The sequence below is a fragment of the Megalobrama amblycephala genome, linkage group LG2, assembly GCF_018812025.1.
Source record: "Megalobrama amblycephala isolate DHTTF-2021 linkage group LG2, ASM1881202v1, whole genome shotgun sequence".
Lineage (NCBI taxonomy): Eukaryota > Metazoa > Chordata > Actinopteri > Cypriniformes > Xenocyprididae > Megalobrama > Megalobrama amblycephala.
This window is the reverse complement of record NC_063045.1, coordinates 59,206,830-59,230,358: the sequence shown is the minus strand read 5'-3', so window position 1 is coordinate 59,230,358 and position 23,529 is coordinate 59,206,830. Positions and strand designations below refer to the sequence as shown.

The 23,529-nt window shown below is 35.6% G+C and overlaps 1 protein-coding gene across 1 annotated transcript; it reads right to left on the bottom strand.

Annotated features, from left to right (window-relative positions):
- On the bottom strand, positions 1–18,739 carry aebp1a (AE binding protein 1a). The gene is given in 21 exon segments (XM_048181264.1): positions 1–763; positions 2,641–2,740; positions 2,875–3,014; positions 4,691–4,772; positions 4,774–5,076; positions 7,139–7,312; positions 7,411–7,607; positions 7,818–7,941; positions 8,109–8,188; positions 9,785–9,929; positions 10,021–10,105; positions 10,190–10,329; positions 12,642–12,751; positions 13,117–13,194; positions 13,668–13,727; positions 13,846–13,908; positions 14,150–14,233; positions 14,310–14,384; positions 15,628–15,687; positions 15,769–16,026; positions 18,215–18,739. Coding segments are annotated over 21 exon segments (3,129 nt in total). The 5' UTR covers positions 18,486–18,739; the 3' UTR covers positions 1–263.
- Between the last annotated feature and the right edge of the window lie 4,790 nt (positions 18,740–23,529).

Genomic DNA, 23,529 nt, shown 5'->3' with positions numbered 1-23,529 from the left:
TGATATTGAGACATTTTATTAGAAAAAAAGTGAACTTTATAATATTCGTGTACACAAGCATGTCATTTGAGAACAGCTCAGAATTAGCTAATTTTGCCTTCTTTTAATGGTAACACCTCATTCTTGTGACTATTCACATAAGACACCTTGAATTAAATAATAATGATATTTCTGTTTTTTAAACTCTGTTCCACAGAGAGCCTGATTTGTAATTTATGAATGCTTAAAGCCTAAAGAGGGCAATATTTCCATTCAATCCTTCTCTAATCTTCATCTATTCTGTACTCAAAGTTATAGTCTTGAGTGGTTGCATTGTCCAGTTCGAACCACAAGTCAAACCAAGAGGACTCTGTTGTTGGCACTGCTGTTGTGGTGGGTGGAGGTGTAGTCGTGGTTGTTGTTGTGGTTGGTGTTGTAGTCATGCTGCCTTTCATCCTCTCCATTCGCAGCTTGCGCATGCGCATCAGTCGCAGGCGACGCAGACGTTCATTCTGGGGGACCGCGGCGGCCCCTGTGCTCTCGACGCTGATGCGGTTGTTTGTGTTTCCGGGGGTGTTGGTAACCAGTCTTGGCCTCTTCCCACTCTGGGCCATGATTTGTCGGATACGAGCCCAGTTGGATTTGGTCAGAGTGAAGCTGCAGGGTGTCGCATTGGCATCGTAGCCCACAATGCAAAGACGAGTCTGAGAAGAATAACCATCCGCTCTTGCGGTAACGCGATACTCGCCTGGGTTCAGAAGACGCCAGTAATCGCCAGTGACAGCTTTAAGAAAAAGAAGTCTGGATTAATATAACATACAGCCTTAATATTTTACAATAAGGTTTCATTTGTTAATGTGAATTAAGATGAACAATACATCTACAGCATTTGTTAATCTCAACATTTACTACTACATTATTAAAATCAAAAGTTATGTCTGTTAATATTAGTTAATGCTCTGTGAACTAACATGAACATGATCATTTTTAGTAACTAACATTAACAAAGATGAATAAATGCTATAAAAAATATTGCTTGTTGTTAGTTTATTAATTAACTAGTTAATAAATGAGATCTTATTGTAAAGTGCAGCCCAAAAAAAAATCATGCTTTTGTAAATCATAATTAAAACATAAAGTCGAAATTATGACATACTAAGTCATAATTATGACATTAAAAAGTCGAAATTATGACAAAAAGTTGAAATTCTGAATTTCAACTTTTTGTCACAATTTCGACTTTTTGATGTCATAATCATGACATTTTAAGTCAGAATTTAAACTTTTTGTCATAATTTCAACATTTTAATGTCATAATTATGATTTAGTATTTAATAATTTCAACTTTTTGTCAGAATTTCAACTTTTTAATGTCATAATTGACATTTTAAGTCAGAATTTAAACTTTTTGTCAGAAGTTCGAATTTTTAAATGTCAGAATTATGATTTAGTATTTAATAATTTCAACTTTTTGTCAGAATTTCAACTTTTTAATGTCATAATTATGATTTAGTATTTAATCATTTTAACTTTTTGTCAGAATTTCAACTTTTTAATGTCATAATTATGATTTAGTATTTAATCATTTTAACTTTTTGTCAGAATTTCAACTTTTTAATGTCATTATTGACATTTTAAGTCAGAATTTCAACTTTTTGTCAGAATTTTGAATTTTTAAATGTCAGAATTATGATTTAGTATTTAATAATTTCAACTTTTTAATGTCATAATTGACATTTTAAGTCAGAATTTCGAATTTTTAAATGTCAGAATTATGATTTAGTATTTAATAATTTCAACTTTTTGTCAGAATTTCAACTTTTTAATGTCATAATTATGATTTAGTATTTAATAATTTTAACTTTTTTGTCAGAATTTCAACTTTTTAATGTCATTATTGACATTTTAAGTCAGAATTTCGAATTTTTAAATGTCAGAATTATGATTTAGTATTTATTAATGTCAACTTCTTGTCATAATTTCAACTTTTTAATGTCATAATTATGATTTAGTATTTAATAATTTCAACTCTTTGTCAGAATTTCGACTTTTTAATGTCATAATTATGAATTAGTATTTAATAATTTCAACTTTTTGTTGTAATTTCGACTTTTTAATTTCATAATTATGAAATCAAAATTGACAAAAAGTTAAATTTCTGATTTAAAAAGTCACAATTATGACATACAAAAGTCAGTTATGACAGAAAGTCTTTATTTAAACTTTTTATCTAGTAATTTTGAGTTTTTCATTTCATAGTTATGACTTAGTATAATTATGACTTCATAATTGTGAGTTCAGGGCCATTCACACAGAATGCAAGACGCCGGCATTGGAATGAGGAAAAAAAGCAAGGTCTCAAGACTTGAGTTTTTTTAAAAGTTGAACTTATTTTAACTTGACCTCAGCATTTTTAGAATGCCATGTCAAGCGTTAGATGCTGCAAAAGATGCGAAATGCGAGTGCAACGGTCAAACATGTCCGTCTAGCGCGCATTACATAGAAAAACAATGGAATAGTAGTGCAGTGGAATGAAAAAACACATTCTGTGTGAGCCAGCCCTTAGTATGTCATAATTTCAATTTTATCTTATAATTTCAACTTTTTATGTCATAATTTTGAGACTTATTAGGCCTATTAGGATGAAAGAATGTCTGTTACCTGTTTTGACGTCATGTTTGATTCCCTCCACTGACACTGTGGCATTTGCTAGAAGATTCCCTTCGACATCTCGCACAACTCCTTTAATGCCTCGATGCACCTGCGGGTCACATGAAACACGTCTTTTGAGACTTTGTTGCTGTTATACAATGTGCATTGTCTAGAAATAGAAATTCTGCATTTTCTGGCTTTGAGCTTCTTCCACAGAGATCTGAACTGTATGTGGTTTGTAACCTGCTCAATGAAAGCCAGCAGAGCCTCTCGGTTGTTTTCCCACTCTGACGCCAATTCGCTCTCATGAGGAAACTTATCGCACCCAAGAAAGATGGAAATCTCAAAGCAGTTGGTGTGCAGGTAGCTGAAATCATTCATGCCTGAAGCAACACAGAAAAGCGTAATTGTAAGAGGAGATTTTTCCTTTTATAGATATTAAAGAGGATCTGTCAATGCAACAGATATTTATGCAGACCTATAGAGGCATTATATTAACACAATGTCTTATAATAAAATTTACATTTTACTCCCACAATATTTATAAAAATGCAGTGCGGAAAAGAATGGAGTCTGGTGGTCAGAGGGGAGGGGTTAAAAATAAGAGGGATTTGTGACATCATCAGAAAAGAAAAGTCATTTCAAAGGTAAAGCATTTTGATTCAAGATTATGAAGACACTTTTATCTCTAGAATAGCATGAATCATTTACAATAAGACCAAGAATGAATATTATGAAAGTACTCAGCTAACATTCTTAGAACTTTGGCTAACATTCCAGCAAGGTTCTCTCAAAGTTATGAGCAAACATTAATAGAACGTTATTTCAAAGTTATATAGTCTTTAATAACATTCGCAAAATGTTCATGGAACGTTTTTTTTTTTTTTTTTTTTTTATGAAACATTTATATATCATTTTTTAAATGATACTACTTGTTTCAGATTGTTTCAAAAGTACGGAGCCCCACATGACATGCAGGAAAAAAATAGTAAGTTAATTGTGCGCACACTTTACTAATTTGTTTTCTCGATTTGCTAAATTGTACAATTTACTAATTTGTCGAAACAAATTAGTAAATCGTGCGCACAAATCAGCAAATCGAGGGAACAAAATAGTAAATTGTGCACATTATTTATAAATCGAGGGAACAAATTAGTAAATTGTGCGCACGATTTAGCAAATCAAGAGAACTAAATAGTAAAACGTGCGCACGATTTAGCAAATCGAGGGAACAAATTAGCAAATCGTGCGCTTGATTTATAAATTGAGGGAACGAAATAGTAAATTGTGCACACGATTTAGCAAATTGAGGGAACAAAATAGTAAATTGTACGCACGATTTAGCAAATCAAGGGAACAAAATAGTAAAATGTGCGAACGATTTAGCAAATCGAGGGAACAATATAGTAAAACGTGCGCATGATTTATAAATCGAGGGAACAAATTTGTAAATTGTGTGCACGACTTCGCAAATCGAGAGAACAATATAGTAAATTGTGCGCATGATTTATAAATCGAAGAAATGAAATAGTAAATTGTGCGCATGATTTATAAATTAAGGGAACGAAATAGTAAAACGTGCGCATGATTTAACAAATTGAGGGAACGAAATAGTAAATAGTGCCCACAATTTAGAAAACTGAGAGAACGAAACAGTAAAACGTGTGTAGGAAACAAGGGAACAAATTAGTAAATCATGCGCATGATTTAGCAAATCGAGGGAACGACAGTAAATAATGCGCATGATTTATAAATTGTGGGAATGAAATAGTAAAACGCGCACACGATTTATAAATGGGGGGGGCTTTTTGCTGCACACGCTTTAGCAAATCGAGGAACGAAATATTAAGTCGTGCACAAAATTTACTTTTTTTTGTCGGGCTTTTTGAACATTTGAAAAAAAAAAAAAACTTTTCTAATGTTCAGAGAATATTCAGAAATAATGTTTACATAATATAATGGGAACGTTAGCCAAACATTCTTAGCAAACGTTTTTGTTACCTGGGTAAATATTATGTTTACTTAACAAATATTAGAATTTCTTTTTATCATCACATACTGCCCACAACCGGCTTCCAGCTGGCCCGGTTGATGATGCCCTGGCCGCCCGTGATGTCATCGGTATGACAGGAACCGCGGTGGATTCTCCGTCATGGTGAGGTGACTGTGCGCGTACGTCATGGCGAGCCACCGAAACAGGTTTTCATCCGCCGTCTCGCGAAGAGCGCCCTCATTCTGTCGCTGAATCCTGGCCCATGTTTCTTCGTTCATGTGGTGATACTCAAACCCCGACAGACTTCCCCTGCCGGCCGCACCCGTGTCCCTGGGTGGACGCTGCATGTCGAAAGGATACGTGACAATCTTCTCTCCGCCCTGTAGATTAGCGCCCAGAACAAACGGCGTCCTCTCCATCCAACTGATGATTGCCTTTGTTTCAACAGCAACCTAGAGTACAGTTTTTTTTGTAAATGAAACTCTGGAAGATAAATTACTGACAATACTATTCTGCCTTCAAGTCATGTCAGAATTATGTTTATGAGATAAGCGCCATTGTATTGATCTTCGGTCAGGTTTAGTTTCACTTTTTCCGCGTACGCTAGGGTCAGCGTACAGTGCACGTGACGCGAATTTCGTCATCAGAAGAGTACGCGCATACTGTACGCGCACGCCGGATTTTTGAAACCGTGCCTACTTGTACGTGCAAGTCGCACATGCGCTTTTTTTGTTTTGTTTGTTTGTTTTTTTTGCAGTAATTTATCCAACCATGCAAACTACAGCGACGAGGCTTACATTAGACGAGAGATTGTGCAGTCTTTGAAAATGGTCTCCGTGTAAACAACAAAAATGCGAATCTGTGAAAATGATGACGCCATGCACATGCATATTACATATTCAGTCTATAGTGTTTCATCGCCATCTAATGGCCTGCCAGCAGAATACAGCTTTTTCAGGGGAAAAGTAATTAAATTACGATAATTTATGCTGCCTTCACGCGCTATCGGAAATTTGATAATTCCCACTTCTGAAGTCGTGATTACGAGCTCATTGCATTCAACTTTTGAAATTGGAGGGCATTCATGTGCAATTTTTACCTAGGAAACTTGTATTTATGATAATTCCGATAAGCATTACTTAGTAATGGACCCAACATTGCAGAAAATATAGAAAATAATAGAAGTTATTGTTCTTACACAATTGGCAAACATATATTTTGTCTTGTTTTAACCCTCTGGTGCTCTTCAGTCAATTTTGACCAAAAAATTTTACGTTTAGTTTCTAAACTTAGTAATGGTTTTGGCACTTGCTTTAACACACACAAAATCATGGACATGATTGAAAAATGTTAAATAGTCCTGAAAAAAAGTCACACTTGTGTTCCTCGTGGTCAAAAATGAGCGCATTGGAAATGAATGGGAGATGAATTTCATCTAGTGGACACGTTTGGTACTGCGCCCAAACAAAATCTTACTGAAAGCTCATTTTTTGAGATATCAAGCTCAAATTTGGAACACAACTTGTTTAGATTTATGGCTTTGATTTTCTTGCCATTTTAGAGTAAAACATGTTTTTTAAAATATAGATATATTTCACATAAAAACTGAAAATAGTATGTTTGTGCATTTTTCATTACAATAAATGTAAAATTCATTTTTTTTACAAAATAAATAATAATTTATTTTTAAATTTAAGTAATGCATGGTGATGTTTTAAAAGATTAGATGGGAGGGAAAATTAGATTTCAATACTTTTGCATAGTCGAAAAATGATTGCGTTCCCCAAAGAAACACGTTGGATTACAAACTACAGTGTAAATATAATTTAGTACCATAAAATCCTCTAAAAATACAAAATATTAAATTAAAAACTTTATCGAACTAAAATATAGTACATTTATTTCTTTGAAAACATTTTTTGGTCATTTTTGACCAACACGTGAAGAGCAACAGAGGGTTAAGCATAAAATTCACACTTAAAAATTAAAATTCATTTTGTTTAAAAGAAGTATGTATTTTTATTTGGAAACATTACAGAACCACTAAGTTCAGGTGACATGGTGATGGAAAAAAAAATATGAGATGGGAGAAAAAAATTATATTTCAATGCATGCTTTTGCATTCACTTGCAAAAATTTGCATTCTCTCATAAAAGTATTGCATTCTCCGGAGAATCTTTGCATTCTCTTGCAAAACTATTGCATTCGTTCAAGAAACGTTGTGTTCGCTCACAAAAGCAATTCTTTATTTGAGCAAAACATTTGGCGACTATGCAAAAGCATTGAAATCTAATTTTACCTCCCATTTCATTTTTTTAAACATCACCATGCATTACTTAAATTTAAAAATAAATTATTATTTATTTTGTAAAAAACTGAAAAAGGATGCCCAATCCATTTATCTATCTACCCATCTATTTATTTCGATTTATTATATAATTTCCAAACTTGTAAGTAGGTTGACTTGAAGGCAGCTTTGTGTTTAGGCTGGGCTCTTTCTTCAGTTTCACTCACAGAGCCATTGAGAAAGTTCTCAGGGATGGGAATGTGGTGATTGGGAACAATCCTTGGCACCCATCCCCTGTCCTCCGCACCCCACAGGACACTGTTCAGGTCTGGGAAATTCTGGAAAATGTCGTATCCCTCCTCTGTCCAGTGGCCCAAAGCCCAGTTTCCCATTTCAGAGCCCTAGACAAACAAGCATCCGCCCAAGTAAACAATGAGTCATATGACAAACAGAAATGTCATGGGCAGAGAACAGAATATTTGTTTAAAGTGTGTCGCACCATCTCAAATGCCAGCTCATAGGCATCAGGGTTCAGAGACGGCACTAGATGGATGCGCACTCCTTCCACAAGGCGGCGCACTCGCGGATTGTCGTCATTGTATTCTTTACACAGGAACTGCATCAAGAGCAGCAGAAGTTCCCTGCCCAGCACTTCATTCCCATGAAGCCCTGCTGTGTACCGGAATTCTGGTTCACCTTAGAAAAACATGGTTTGACATGGTTTTTAAATTAGAGGAAATGCGTGATTGACCACTACAGTTTTAATGCAATTGGCCATTGACCAGTAAAATACCTGTATCTATACACAGTGAGGTGCAAACATTTAACTTTTTTCCATTTAAACCTAAAAATAAACAAGTTTTAGTATTTGAAAAATGAAGTTATGACATATATAACATCTATTACCTGTCTCATGTTCTCCAGGGTTATCTGAGATCTCCATGGCGTACATCTTCAGCCCTTGAGAGCTTTTTCCGATGTTGTATATTCTGGTGATGTTGGGACATTCTTCATTTATGACCTTCATCATCTGTTTATACACACATATATGAAAACATTTGCTGGACAGCAGCTCTTCCACAAGACTACAAAAGAGTTGCAAAGTAGAGTCCAAACTTCATGCCTGACATGTTGTGACATGCATCTGAACCTCAGCTTTGACCTCGGTGACCTTGAGAATACCTTTAAACGTCTCACCTGTCTCATCTCTTTGTAGTTGTGATGCCTGTAATCCAGATCATCCGTTGGTGGAACGTCGTTCTCAGTTGGATAGTTAGCTGGAAAGAGAGACTCATTTGAGCTTAAAGTCGTACATGTCAAAAAGCATGGTTTTTTGATTGAAAAATTAGATATCGAATGATTTATATATGAAAAGACAATTTCTGTCATACAAGACAAAAACGATTTGGAAAATCATAATTGTAGACTTTTAGACTTGCATGACAAATGATTAAAAATAAAGTAAAATGAAAAATATTTTAATTGAAAAATAATATTTTTTTTTCTTAAATTGGAAAATATTGACATGAAATGGACGCCCATTTCTGCCAAAAAATGTTTTGGTAAATCATAATTATGGGATTCAAAAGTTGTTATTAGTATTAATAATTGTGAATTATATAATTATTATAATTATAAAACATTATGACATAAAAAGTTGAAAGTATGAGATAAAAAAAATCTAAATATGACATAAAATGTCAAAATTATGACACTAAGTCATGAGCTAAAAAGTCATTATTATGAAAAAAAATCTAAATTAACATACTAAGTCAAAATTATAAGATAAAAAGGCATTATAATAAGGTTATAATAATGAGATAAAGTCAAAATTATGATAAAAAGTCAAAATTAATGCAAACTAATAATTATAAGAAAAAATTCAAAATTATGACATATTAAGTCATGAGATAAAAATTATGAGAAATTGAGTCATGATTATGAGATAAAAAGTAAAAATTATGACAAAATTATGAGAAATTGAGAAATGATTATGAGATTCAAAAGTTGTAATTATGAAATAAAAAATTAACAAGTTGAAACTATGAGATCAAAATTATGATATAAAATGTCATAATTGACACTAAATCATGAGCTAAAAGTCATTATTATGAAAAAAGTATAAATTTAAGTCTAAAGTCATGAGGAGATAAGAAGTCATAAATAGAAAAAATGCATAACAATAAGGTCATATGAATGAGATAAAGTCAAAATTAGATAAAAAGTCAAAATTATGAGAAATTAAGTAATTGAGTAATTATGAGATTAAAAGATCTAAATTATGATATAAATCAAAATTAGTAATCTCTATAGTCATAATTTTGACTTTTTATCTCATGATTATCATATTTTATGTCATACTCACGGTTTTTGTGGATTAATATCATATATCAAGGCCATAACCATGTCTTGAACATTGAGGGGGACCAATTTTTTTATAAAGCATAAAGAAATAGAATAGTGAAGGAAATTCTAGTTCTAATTCTAGTTGGGAAATTTTGAACTATTTGCAAATAATATTTGCATTAATTATTAGCTGATGATCAAATATTAACTGATGCTTTGTGCTGGAATTCCCTCTCTGCTTCTGTGAACATTAAACCCGTCTGTGGTGGTTACAGCCCTGCTCACTGCAGAGCCATGGGTGGAGAGTGAAGTCCAGCTCCCCTCTCTGGATGTAATTTGGGCGTAATTGGTGGAGCTAGAAGGTTCAACCATACCCTAATCCTACCCATAGCTCTATCCCTCCACCCATTAGATCCAAAGAGGTGAAGCTGGACTAGGTCAAGCTTAGAGCTGGATGTCATTTGTCTCTGCAGTGAGCACCACTTGAAACGAATGCATCAGACTCAGATGAGAGCTGCAGTGCTTACTGGGTAACGGGCATCCGAGCACTTCAATCCTCATGCACAGGCTTCCATTCCAGCTCTGTGGCAGAATACGGATGTAACGCGCCACCACAGGATATGAGAACTCCGTCATTACAGGAGTGTCTTTATCCACATTCCCATAAAAGAGCTGTAGGATGAAGAAAAAAACAACAATATAGCTATTATATGGCTATAATATAGTTTTATGCCATTTTAACATAAAGTGTATGTGAACCGACCCACTCGGCGTAACCATCATGAAGCACCGTCCATTCCCGGCTGTCGTTACTGAAGGCCACGAAATACGACGACACAAAGTCATCACTGGAAGAGAGAAGGAAGCATCGCCTTGTCTTTCTGCAGCACTTGTTATCAGAAAAAGCCAGAATGTTTTGATTCCTCTCTTACTGTGACTCTGAGTTCCTGCCCTGCGTAATGACCCCAGTGAACTCCACCTCTCGACGGGCGTTCACCTGAAACCAGTGCTCCTTCTCCTCCGTGTCAGCACACCACGCTCCGCCGTAAACATCCTCCTCATCAGCTGAGTTCTGGAAAACAAGTGAGTGGAGTTTGTCACAGCATGATATCTATCTTAAAGGGGCTATATGTAAGATTTTCACATAAAAATACCCCAATATGTTTGCAGATATTTAGGAAACATGCTAAGTTCACCTACTTGTTCCTCAGAAAAACAATGCTACAGCCAGATATTCTACTTTGAAATGTGCATTCCGTGTCGGAATGCCTGTCTTTGTTTTGGTCTGTGCGAAACCATGTGCTGCCAGTTTATGCAATAAGTACTTCGACATTACAGGTTGCCAGTTGACGGAAAACACTGCGTGTTGCAGCCGTGAAAACCAGCAAACAAACAGGGTCAGAGAATCGCAGATTCTACCTGACCTAAAAAGCCTCTGCATCTAAAAATCTCCATAAACGACAGCATATTAAAACAGATAAATCAACTCATCATCTTACAGTGTGTAAGCCTCCTCAGCTTTCATTGTCAATTGCGCTCCCTCTTGTTGCGTGTCCTCAAGCTGGCCACCCGCATCTTTGAAGGAGGGGGCGGGGCAAACAATATTTTGAATTTGGACTGCAGTACCTATTCCTACATATAGCCCCTTTAACTGCTCTCACAAGTACTAAAGTCAAAGTCCCTTCAAGGCAAGTTATTTCACTCGGCGGCTATCTTTGATACGCCTCTCTGGCAGCTATTTCAGTCATGCAAATGCATCTCGTATCTCTTTGAATGGTGTTACGCCTGCCTGTTGGCCCCTGCTGGCTCTGCTAGACAGTGCAGATGTTAGTTGGGCAACAGGTGCATGCTATTAGTAATTAATCCTCTAGTATGGTGTTTAGTATATAAGATCTGGGCGCTCTAGAGTAAGGTCTCTCTCTCTCAATTTTTCTCTTGTTTGTATAATTTTCTTTATATTATTATCCTTTATTAATTGTTTGTGTCAGAGAATATTTAGTTACCACACGTGCGTGTTTTTTTTCCCCTAGACGTTGGTTTTCTTTTGATTGTTTAATAACTGTTTTCTTGTTTTGTAAATAAATTGGTTTATTGTTTAAACCATTTGTTGTTTGCCTCTTTTATGTTGCGGTATATGAGCCAACCGTAACATAAAAATGGGGGCTCGTCCGGGATTTTGAGCGTTTGTTTGAGGGAGTATTTTTATTGTCTCTTCAGGATTTCCTGAGGATTGGCTTGCACTCCGATTAGTTAGAGTGTTTCAGCTGGGCTGCGCATGAGCGGTCCTTCCATTGGAACACTATTTGTTGTTTTGTTGATTTCTTTGCATTTTGTTTGGAGTTTTTGGAAGGAAATCCTGGGTGGGGCTACGCTCCACAAATTCTCCAAAGCTGTTCACCAAGCTTACGATTAAATTTCATATTTTAAATCACCAATAAATCCTGACAACAACTGTCTCATAGGTTTGGTTTTTAAACATTAAAATTGTGGGGGGAGGAATGCATTTTTCAGGATGGTACAGCCAATGCGCATGTGCAGTCCTAAGCGCGCATCTCATTTAACACTTACCCCTGGTTTCACAGACAAGGTTTAAGTCTAGTCCTAGACTAAAATGCATATTTGAGATGTCTTAAAGGGTACCTATTATGCCCCTTTTACAAGATGTAGTCTCTGGTGTCCTCAGAATGTGTCTGTGAAGTTTCAGCTCAAAATACCCCACAGATCATTTATTATCGCTTGTCAAATTTGCCCCTTTTTGGGTGTGAGCAAAAACATGCCGTTTTTGTGTGTGTCCCTTTAAATGCAAATGAGCTGCTGCTCCCGCCCCCTTTCCAGAAGAGGGTGGAGCTTTAACAGCTCGCTACAACAACAAAGCTGGAGAATCTCACGCAGCCAAAATGAGGATTGTCAGTAACGATTTTCAGCCTTACATTGTTCAAACCAGATATGGACACAAATTAAGTGAGTTTTTGTTTAAAACAAAAATATAAAAATATATATATATATATCTGCCGGTGGATTTTTGAATTAAGATTATTTTTCTGACCCCATACGCAGATATTTTTTCTTGTTTTAAGCAAAAACTATATATATATATATATATATATATATATATATATATATATATATATATATATATATATATTTTTTTTTTTTTTTTTTTTTTTTTTTTCAGAAAAATAAGCCTTTTCCATCTCAAGCAAATATATAGTGATTTACGAATGTTTATACATTTGTACTTAAAAAGAAGTTTGCAGTGATAAAGCACTGGAATATTTCCAAGTATACATTTCAATAGCTGATATTTTGTGGCACAGCTATCCTCCTTACAATATTTGATTTCTTATGAAACTGTAATGTGGTTTGACTGTGTATTTACAGTACCTGCATGTTCAGACGTCCTCTCAGGGCTGAAAATCCATGATGAGACATCGAAGATGCCAGTATCTGGTCGTCTTCCACTCGATGGGACTCCAGGCCAAGAGGAGGACACTCTGAAAGACGGGAAACACTGGATCATTCTTACTTAAAGGCTCGTAAATCCTATGATAACAGCACTGACAGCTTTCTCTGAGCAGTTATATTTCAGACACTGACTAACTATCTTTCATTTTTTACAGAGGAAAACCATTTGTGCTGAACAAAGGCTGAAGCTGGAGCCAACAGCAGTCCTGAGCCCAAAAAGCCAGAAACTCCAGCTGGAAACCAAAATCACAGTGGGGGAAGAACATGTCGGCTCTGACATTTACTGCTTTCAGCTCAGGGTTTGCTCACTGAACTCACAGAAAACCAAAAGAAGAACCGTGTGTTTTTGCTCTGATTATAATGTGATTTGTGGCTGTTTTCCAGAAATACTCACTCTTTGGCTCGGCATAAGGAACTGTCTGCTTTCTCTTCTCCTCCTCCTCCTCTTCCCACATCTTCCGTAGTTTTTCCGCTATGTAAGCGAATAGAGACTTGAAATAGTTGAAACTGGTACATTTTTGTTATTTTTAGCCTTATTTCATAATACATCTATTCAATAAATGCCAGTACAACTCAGAGAGAGAAATGTGGTAAAAACTTGAATGTTTAATTCATAATTGTCCATTTTTTAATGAATATATCATGCTTATAACGTTTTTAGCCCAAAATCAAAAGATTTTTTTTTTAAGAAACTGCAGCCTGTTTTGCGTTGCAACGTTATGTACATTTTTAACTGACAATTTCATAACAATTATGCATGCATTGCTGAAAATATTTATTTTCTGTCATAGTAAAATTTTAAAAGGCACAAAAATACAAACAAAACAGCTAAATGCTTTTTAATAAATAAAACAAAAAGGCATTTTTCACTACATCTCATTTTACTCAGACCACCCAAAAGCAAATCCTCTTTCATTTTAACAAACATTAAACTGATTTACAGACCCTTCTCCTCTTTGGCTTTTCTTGCTTTTTCCAGCTCTTCTTCCAGCTTCTTTGCCGCCACTAATTTTTCAGAGAGAGTAAATTAGGTTAAAAATATTCTATACATTCAAAACATTATGACATATTCAAGCTCTTTGATATAGACAATTTGAGAAAGATTGAAAAGGTGCAAACGTACAGTCAGCATAATCATATTCCTCATACCAAGGGGCGATTGTTCGAGGGGTGGTAGTGGTTTCCTCTAGAGGAAAAAAATTATAATTTGACAAATGTGAGTAATAGAGAACATAACATGGTATTTATTTGCTATTATTCATGCACTGCATTTCTTGCTCATTTCATTGCATGTCTGATGTTTGCATAAATTGTGTGGTATAAATTGTACAACATTGACATGATCCTAGGGTGGTTTTTAGCATGTTGTTACATGTTTTTTTGTTACAACTAGTATAAATTTTTCCAGGTTTCATAGGTTTTGTTACCTGGGATTGGTAAGTATATACTTGGGTCATCAGTGCCGGCCGGCTTCTTGACTTTAGGGATGAGATCGGGCTCTGGAACTTCATCTGTCAGGTGATATAATAGTTAATTAGTAGTAGTGTTTTGAGAATTTGTTTCTAATGTACATTGCTTCAGACATACGTCTGGCGTCCCAGTAATCCGGGTCGTGCTCTTTGGGTGAGGGCGGTGTTTTGGTGTCTTTCTTGCTGTGGACGTCTACTGTAAGAAAAAAGAGAGATAACCAAAGAGAAATATTGTGACTACCCAGCTCACAGGGAATGTTCTCAGAACTTTGGCTCATGTTAAGGTCCCTCAAAGTTATGAGCAAACATTCCTCCAGTATTGTTAATAGAATGTTCATTCAAAATTGTTTCGGAATGTTTGGAGAACATTCAAAAGTGTCACGTAATGTTTGCGAAGTGATAAAATGGAATGTTTCCTTAACATTTGAATAACCAAGAATAAAACTGGTATGAATATCAAGTTTGATTTTTTAAGTAACAATTTTCACTCTTTATGTAATATGTCAAAATTTGACTTTTCATCTCATAAATATATCATGACTTCCCTTACTAAAAATAAGTATATTTAAAGTTAATTTCATTAAGTATATTTTAAGCATACTTTATGTAGTAAGTATACTAATATTAATGTACTAGTAGTATACTTGTAAGTGTACTATTTCAGTACTAACTTCAGTGTATAAAAGTATACTTTTAAGTGTAATAGTAGTAAACTTTGAGAACACAACTAGTTTGCAACTACGTTTTTTGTTTGTACTGCAGCTACTGATAATTTACTAGTTAAATACTTGTAGAATATTTGTAGTTCGTGAATGTACACTTTGAAGTATACTCCCAGTAAACTAATAGTTTAGTAGTTACAGCAAGTATTGTAATTTTCCTTTAAGTGAACTTTCAAGTATACTACTATTTTCCTATTTAGGCATTAATTTTTATACTTGAAATATAACTTTAACTGTACTTTAACTCTTTATCCGGAACAGAGCTTCTGCTTTAAAAAAACGTAGCTTCATGCATTTGTTTTTTATCAACACTTGAATGTGGGCGAGTTTCATAATTATGATTTACCAAAGCCTGATTTTTTTCTTATGTGGCGGAAATGGGCTTCCATACATATGGAATTAAAGGTGAAGTGTGTCATTTGATGCTAAGGATTTCTAGGTGGTTTCATCTCCAAGTCTCTGATGTTCTGGTCTCAGGTCCGTTCTTCAATATAAGTCCGTGGGATTTTTTTTACCACAGTTTACCCTCCTCAGGAAGTCAATCTACCAATGACTTATAATTAGGCCCACGTTTGCAGAAAGCTTCAAAGGCTGAGATCTGAAGACTGAAACAAGCTCTTAATGACTTGGGATTGGAGAAAGCATTGACACACTTCACCTTTGACATGCTTTGCAATGTGGCTAATTTTCTATGTGTTGTGTATGTTTCCATACCATGATCTGGGCCAATGGGTTTCTCAGTCTCTGTCTTCTTTAGTGGTACTGTTGGAAATACTGAGCACAGAAACTGCATTTAAAGACCACATTAGGATTTATTTTAAAATAAAAATGTTCCAGAAGATTGTATAAACGTACACGTGTCCCATCCCAGCTCCAAGAGCAGTTTCTCCTCCTCTTCCTCCATGGTTGACTTTCTGGTTGGTTTAGTTTCTCTAGTTGTTGGCGTTGTGGTGGGCTTCGATGCCTTTGGCTTTTTGGTGGGCTTTGGAGGCTTTGGCTTCTTGGTGGGCTTTGGGGGTTTGGGTTTCTTTGTTGGTTTTGGGGGTTTGGGTTTTTTGGTGGGCTTCGGTTTCTTGGCTTTGGCCTCCTTCTCAGCCGCCTTCTTTGCCTTGGCTAGACGATAAATGAGAGAATGACATATACAAGGGTTTTTTTAATGATTTGTATTTTTCTATCCCCTTATTTTTTGTCAAAAAATTACATAAGAATCTAATGAAGTATGGCAGAGGGTGAAAGCTGTAAGAAAAACTCTGAGGTCAGCTTTTTTGATGCAAAGTTTGCATATTTGTCTTGTGCATTTATGTTAAAGATATGCTTTTTCTTAAACCCAAAGGTAAGTGTTTCTCCTAAAATTCCTTGGGATGAATAAAAAAGAAAAAATATACAAATGATCCCTTTTGCGCTTTTCTTTTGAACAGGCGCCCCTTTTAATCACACATAAAGATGTCACACTGACATGTTGCCTATTTAGACGGCAGCTTTCTGTCAAACTCATAGTTGTCAACATTTAACAAATCAATGAGAAGCTTTTATAAAGTTTTACAGCTGTCATAAACTACTGAAACTACTCTGATGGTGGAAGCAACACTTGAAATACTATCAGATTAAATCCAGACCGTGGAAACACAAATAAATCACTGCTTGAATTGGAAGTCATCCCTCTCTCTCGCAAAACATTTCATCAGATATGAATTACTACCCAAAGTTTAAAGACTTAACGTCAGCAGAGTTACCAAAGATGTCTCTTTAATATCTTTAATGTTTTCTCTCCTTGGCAGCAATAAGATTAAATGTAAATAAATAGTAAAAATTTTGCTTTTGCTTCTGAGAAGAATGGCGTAGGACTTTTTTAAACTACTTTGAAACAAATAATTTTGAAGTAGAAAGTCTGGTATTTTCTTGTAAAACATACTCCTATTAATCTTTGTTTTAATTAAAACTTTATTTACAACTACAGATTTCTCCTCTAGAGTTTCAAAAGAGATCTCAACAATGTCTCAAACTGTGCTCAAATAAGTCTGCAGTCAAAAGTCAGAGATCTCAATATGAACTATGAAACATTTCTCATCAAATGCACCACATTCATTTAAAGGGGACCTATTATGCCCCGTTTCACAAGATGTAATATATGTCTCTGGTGTCTCCAGAATGTGTCTGTGAAGTTTCAGCTCAAAATCCCCCACAGATCATTTATTATAGCTTGTCAAATTTGCCCCTATTTGGGTGTGAGCAAAAACACGCCGTTTTTGTGTGTGTCCCTTTAAATGCAAATGAGCTGCTGCTCCCAGCCCCCTTTCCAGAAGAGGGCGGAGCTTTAACAGCTCAACAACAACAAAGCTGGAGAATCTCACGCAGCCAAAATGAGGATTGTCAGTAACGGTTACATTGTTCAAACTGGAGTCGACACTGATGGAGAGACTCAGGAAGAAGTTACAACTTTTAGAATGAAACTGGACGTTCAGGGTTTATGTAAATTTTGGGGTTGTAGTCCTTAAAAAAGAAAATATCTCCCTTTGCATTGAACTTTGAGCGTCGTAACTTTGCAGATGTTGTTTATGCTCAAACAGCAACATTACACACTAACTAAAGTTAAAAAAGTGAAATCATAATCAACCACCCCAGCTTTATAAACTTACTGCATGTCAACTATTGACTCATTTTTGTCCCCAGATGTCTTAGTTCATACTTCAATACAAGATAATTGAAATCTTCCGAGCTACAAAAGAGCAATAAAATTTCCCTCAAGATGCTGTGTAACTTCCTTCTGGTGATCACTTTCATGCCACTGAAGGAGAGCTGTCACACACACGGCCGTCTCAAACAGATCTGATGAGTGTTTCAATTCAAACCAAATGTCGGCTCTGTCTCTCTTCCTGTCTGTGTTTCCCAAACCTCACAGGACTCTGACGTGAGCAACACGGAGAAGGAGAGAGAAGCCCACAGAATGTTTGTTTTCGTATTCAAAACCTGTAATGCTTTCAGAAACCATCTGTGATTCTCATTCAGCCCACAACTGTAATTTCATTCCCACATGCCTCCTTCACATTTTTTTTTTCCAGATGAAAGACAAAAAAGAAGTGTGTCAGTGGACTGACCAGTCATGGTTTCGCTAAAAATGTTGCACAACCTCAAAGGAGCCAGTAAAGCTTTTGGTTGAGCCAGATATGTGTCATTATGATGACAAAGCACAGCCTTCCTATCATACAAGAAACTGTGGGCTGCAACCACCAAAAACCTCGTTACATAAGGTCTAAATGTCTTATTCTGTTCAATGTTTGATCACATCATAAAAACAACTTACCAGCTAATATCTCTTCAGATGTCTTTTTACCCTTTGGTTTTTCTTTTCCAGCCATTTCTTCTGCTCCAGGCTCGTCCATCTGAGTGTCTTCAGAAAATCCATCTTGTAGATCTTCTCTTTTTGAAATAACGCCGCTGTTTTGCCTCATTTGGATGCTTCTGGTTTTCTGTTTGGACTTGGCTGCATTAACCAACTCTTCATTGATAACAAATGTCAAAATCCAGCACAGGGCAAATAAGGTTGCGTACAGAGAAATCCTCGGTGCCTGCATGGTTTTCTGGGATCTTCTACACCAATACTACTGGTTAGAGATGGTCTCTCTTTAAATGGTAAATGTGTGACAGTTGGAAAAGCTGGGACTCGTCAGGTTGTCTATGAAAAGTAGTTCATCCAAATGTTTGGATATTCTTGGAATCTGCAGGAGATGGTATCAGTGAAGCTGGTGTGGAAGTCAGATGTAACAGGGATTGTGGCTGTTTTCCCTCTTCCAGTGGAATGGAATTCCGCTGACATCCCCCTCCGAGTGAGTGAGGAGCAGGACAAAACCCACAGAGAAAAAGAGGAGGAGACTGAGAGAGAGAGAGAGAGAGAGAGAGAGAGAGAGGGAAAGTACACTTGTGTTCAAAGGTTTGGAGGAAAGTAAGACAATCTTTATTGCTTAATATTTTTGAGGGAACCATAATATACTACCATTCAAAAGTTGAGGAAAAGTAAGATTAAACCCTTCTGTTGTGTTTGGGAGAAGATTTTCTTTTCCCCAAAAATGTTAGTTAAAGGGGTCCTTGATTATGATTCCCCTTTTTTAACTTTAGTATGTAATGTTGCTGTTTGAGCATAAACAAAGTTATGACGCACAAAGTTCAATGCAAAGGGAGATATTTTCTTTTACAGAAATCGCTTTTTAAGGACTAGGTAGGGACTACAACGAGATTATTCCCGGGTTAGTGACATCACAAACCCCAAAATTTACATAAACCCCGCCCCCGAGAACACGCAGAAACGTCCAGTTTCATTCTAAAAGTTGTAACGTCTCTCCATCAGTGTCGACTCCGGTTTGAACAATGTAAGGCTGAACACCGTTACTGACAATCCTCATTTTGGCTGCGTGAGATTCTCCAGCTTTGTTGTTGTTGAGCTGTTAAAGCTCCGCCCTCTTCTGGAAAGGGGGCCGGGAGCAGCAGCTCATTTGCATTTAAAGGGACACACACAAAAACGGCGTGTTTTTGCTCACACCCAAATAGGGGCAAATTTGACAATAGCTATAATAAATGATCTGTGGGGGATTTTGAGCTGAAACTTCACAGGCACACTAGTGTGATAAACAGTGCATTTTTCCATATTTTATTGAATATTGATAAAATTATCCACAAATAATGTTTTTTGAGGATCATATATCTCAGATCAATGAGGCCTACAATACAAAACCTGTGCTAATTGAAAGAAAATAAGTTGACAAAAAGATTTAATCCAATATTTGGTGATAATATAGCATAACGAGAGATTTACAAGCAATTTTTAAAAGGCTGGTCATTTTTGACCGGGAACATCAAAGGTGTTACAAGGTTTTCAACACAACGTAAGCAACAAAAACTGTTTTTAACAGTGATAATTATAAGAACTATTATTAATAATACCATTTAAACACCAATGATAACTGATAAATTAGCAAATCAGGATATTAGACTGATTTCTGAAGGATCATGTGACACTGAAGACTGGAGTAATGATGCTGAAAATTCAGCTTTGATCACAGAAATAAATTATATTTTAAAATGTATTCAAATAGAAAACAGTTCTTTTAAATTGTAATAATATTTCACATTTTTTTCATATTTTACTGTATTTTTGATCAAATAAATGCAGCCTTGGTGAGCAGAAGAGACTTCTTGAATTGAGTTCAGTTCATACTTTACTGAATCGTACTTGGTTTGATTCAATCAGACCTCATCAATTGTTTGCTTTCATTACAAGCATTTTTTGAGATGAAACTGATGGACTAAAGCCGTTCAGTACCGAATCATACCAAAGGTCTAAAAAGTCTTTGAAAAGACTCTAGTTTGCAGAAACGGCACAGATCTGCCTTCATTATTTTGTAAAAACAAACTCAGTCAGTGGTTATTTCTTCATATTTCTTCTCTTAAACTTGGTTAATGGTTGTCAAACATGTTTGCTCTCAATTTTGCCTTGGCTTGTAGAGCTAATATATTTTATTGAAACCAACACATTTATGACTCCATTCCTGGTTAGCCATGCATGAAGCAAACTAAATCAGAATGTGGAAAATAAAAGAATCTTCTACACGGTTCTCTCGCAACCATGAAAAAGCAACTATTTATTGATGGTGCCAACGGACATCTGACGTTAATCAAATCCATGTGCTGAATTACAGACAGATGTTTTTCTGCTGGAGTCATTTAAAACGTTTGCTCATATTCATCATCTTCCATCATGAGCCAGAAGTCTGTAGCTGTGAGTCAGTTCTGCTCTTATCATTTGATTTCCTGTCTGTCGCCACTTTCTGCCCTCCATCTGTTAATGAATCTGCTGCTGGTTTTAATTCTTTCACTCGTATTTGACTTTCTGTTTCCATCATACTGTTGGCATATGCAAATGAACTAAATAAAGTCCCCCTGTAGTCAATAACTATATCCCTTAAAACTCATTTTTGATCACGACATATTTAAACGTTTTTTCATGTGATATTTTTATGCCTTAAAATAACTTAAAGTAACTCTATACCCTTGCTTCATTCACTAAACAGATCTATGAATATGCTAATTAGAATCACCTCCACTCACACGAGCACAGAACTTACTGAGGTAAACGCTGCAAAATGATTTTTTTTTTACAATGTCGGGCACATAACAGTAATTAATATGATTAGCCTTTTGCTTGACTACGTTATCAAACAGCTAATAATGTGTTGCTAATGTTACAAACCATGTTCCCATTCCAGCTGCCTTCTCCAGAGTGGTCATAGTTAATGATATGCTAAAGCCCGCCGGCACGTTGACGTGATTGGTGACGTAACTGATTGGTGACGTTACTGGTGACGTAAGAGACACCAGCGATTTCAAACCGCGTTTTTGAAACTGTCTTTAGATATCAGCAGGTTTAAAGGAACACTCCACTTTTTTAAAAAATAGGCTCATTTTCCAGCTCCCCTACACTGTAAAAAATGACCGTGATTTTAACAGTAAAAGACTGTAAAAATGTCGGTGAAAAACTGTTATTGGTTACAGAAAGTTTCCGTACTATATACGGTGAATAACTGTAATAGATCTAACGGTACATTTAATGTAATTTTACGGTAAAATACCGTTAAATTCCAGTTTTTGAAAGTGAAAAATAACAATTCATTGTAAAATTTACAGTGAAAAAACGTAAATTGACATTCCCACAATTCCCTGCGTGACACTTCACATTTGATATATTTTTGTTTTTTCTTCTTAGTTTTTCTCATTTTTTTCTAATCAGTTATGTACATTAGGGTTTTATGTTACATCTAATGTTGTTAAATTAATGTTTATTGCATTTTTAAAATTTCATGCATGTTACCATGATGGTGTTTAGTGTGTGTGTGTGAATGACACTGTGTGCTCCTTCTATATATTAGTATTGTCCTCCTCAGCTTGTGGAAAAGCTGCTTGTGATGAACTTTGATTCATCATGTGACTCTTATCACCACTGAGTTTGGTGACTGTCAGTGTATTATAAAGATACAAAACAGATATTAGTACTTCATTAGGTTGGTAAATTAACATTATATCAGTTAATGAAATATGTTATTTTACCGTAAATTTTACTGGGATTTTTTTTACAGTGTACTGAAATCCAATGTTAAATATACATATTTAAAATGTAAAATTCACATGTAACTCCGTAAGTATGTTTACGGTTTGATGTCATTTTTACAGTATTGTTCTGGTAACCACAGCTGCCGGTATTTTTCCGTAGAAACAACGGGATTTTTTTTACAGTGTAGAGTTAAACAGTTGAGTTTTACCATTATTGAATCCATTCAGCCGATCTGCGGGTCTGGTGGTACCATTTTTAGCATAGCTTAGCATAGTTCATTGAATCTGATTAGACCGTTAGCATCTCGCTCAAAAACGACCAAAGAGTTTCAATATTTTTCCCATTTAAAACTTGACTCTTCTGTAGTTACATCGTGTACTAAGACCGACGAAAAATTAAAAGTTCTGATTTTCTAGGCTGATATGTATGTCTAGGAACTATACTCTCATTCCTGCGTAATAATCAATGAAGTTTGCTGCCATACCATGGGTGATATTATGATATTATGCAGCGCCTCTCACAAATGTCTCCATGGTTGCAAGGCACGCTCGCTGTGCAAGCAGGGTGTCACAGGCGGTGCGTAATATCATAATATCACCCATGGTACGGCAGCAACTTTTCATTTTCCGTCATTCTCAGTACACGATGTAACTACAGATGAGTTAAGTTTTAAATAGGAAAAATATCGAAAGTCTTTGGTAATTTTTGAGCGAGATGCTAACGGTCTAATCAGATTCAATGAACTATGCTAAGCTATGCTAAAAGTGGTACCGCCAGACCCAGAGATTGGCTGAATGGATTCGAAAATGGTAAAACTCAACCGTTTAACTCTAGAGGAGTTGGAAAATGAGCCTATTTTCAAAAAAAGTGGAGTATTCCTTTAAAGATCTTTCATCTTAAAGCATATAAAAAACACCACAAGGAAAAAAAAAATTAATCATGCGCACATTTTAGTAAATCGAGGGAACGATTTAGTAAATTGTGCACGCAATTTAGTAAATCTAGGGAATGATTTAGTAAATCGAAGGAACGAATTAGTAAATTGTGTACACGATTTAATTTTTTTTCCTGCATGTCATGTCTGAGGCTCCGTAGATCATTATCATTAGCAAACAGTGTAACATAAAATTACCTCAGGTATTCAGCGCTAGTTTTGACAACACTGTCTTGCTTCCTTTGAAGTTGAAGTTAAAAAAGACTAGGTGTTGTCCACTATATTGACTTAGTCAGCTCAATTCACTAGATCGATTACACTAGCTATTCACTTGAAACATAGCATGATGAGGACATCTGCTGGTTAAAGCCGTGTAAATGCAACAAGAACAGCAAAATGTAGACACTTTGAAACTGCTGCGCTTGTGTTTAGAATAAACAGACCGCTATCGTTCGTTGGTGTGGACACAAATATAGTTATCGTTCTTGGTGTGAACGGGCCTTTAGACAGAAGAGATTTATAGGTTTAATTATAACTGTGAAATGGCAAAATAAGATCAAAAGTGCAAAAATATAAGCTTTAT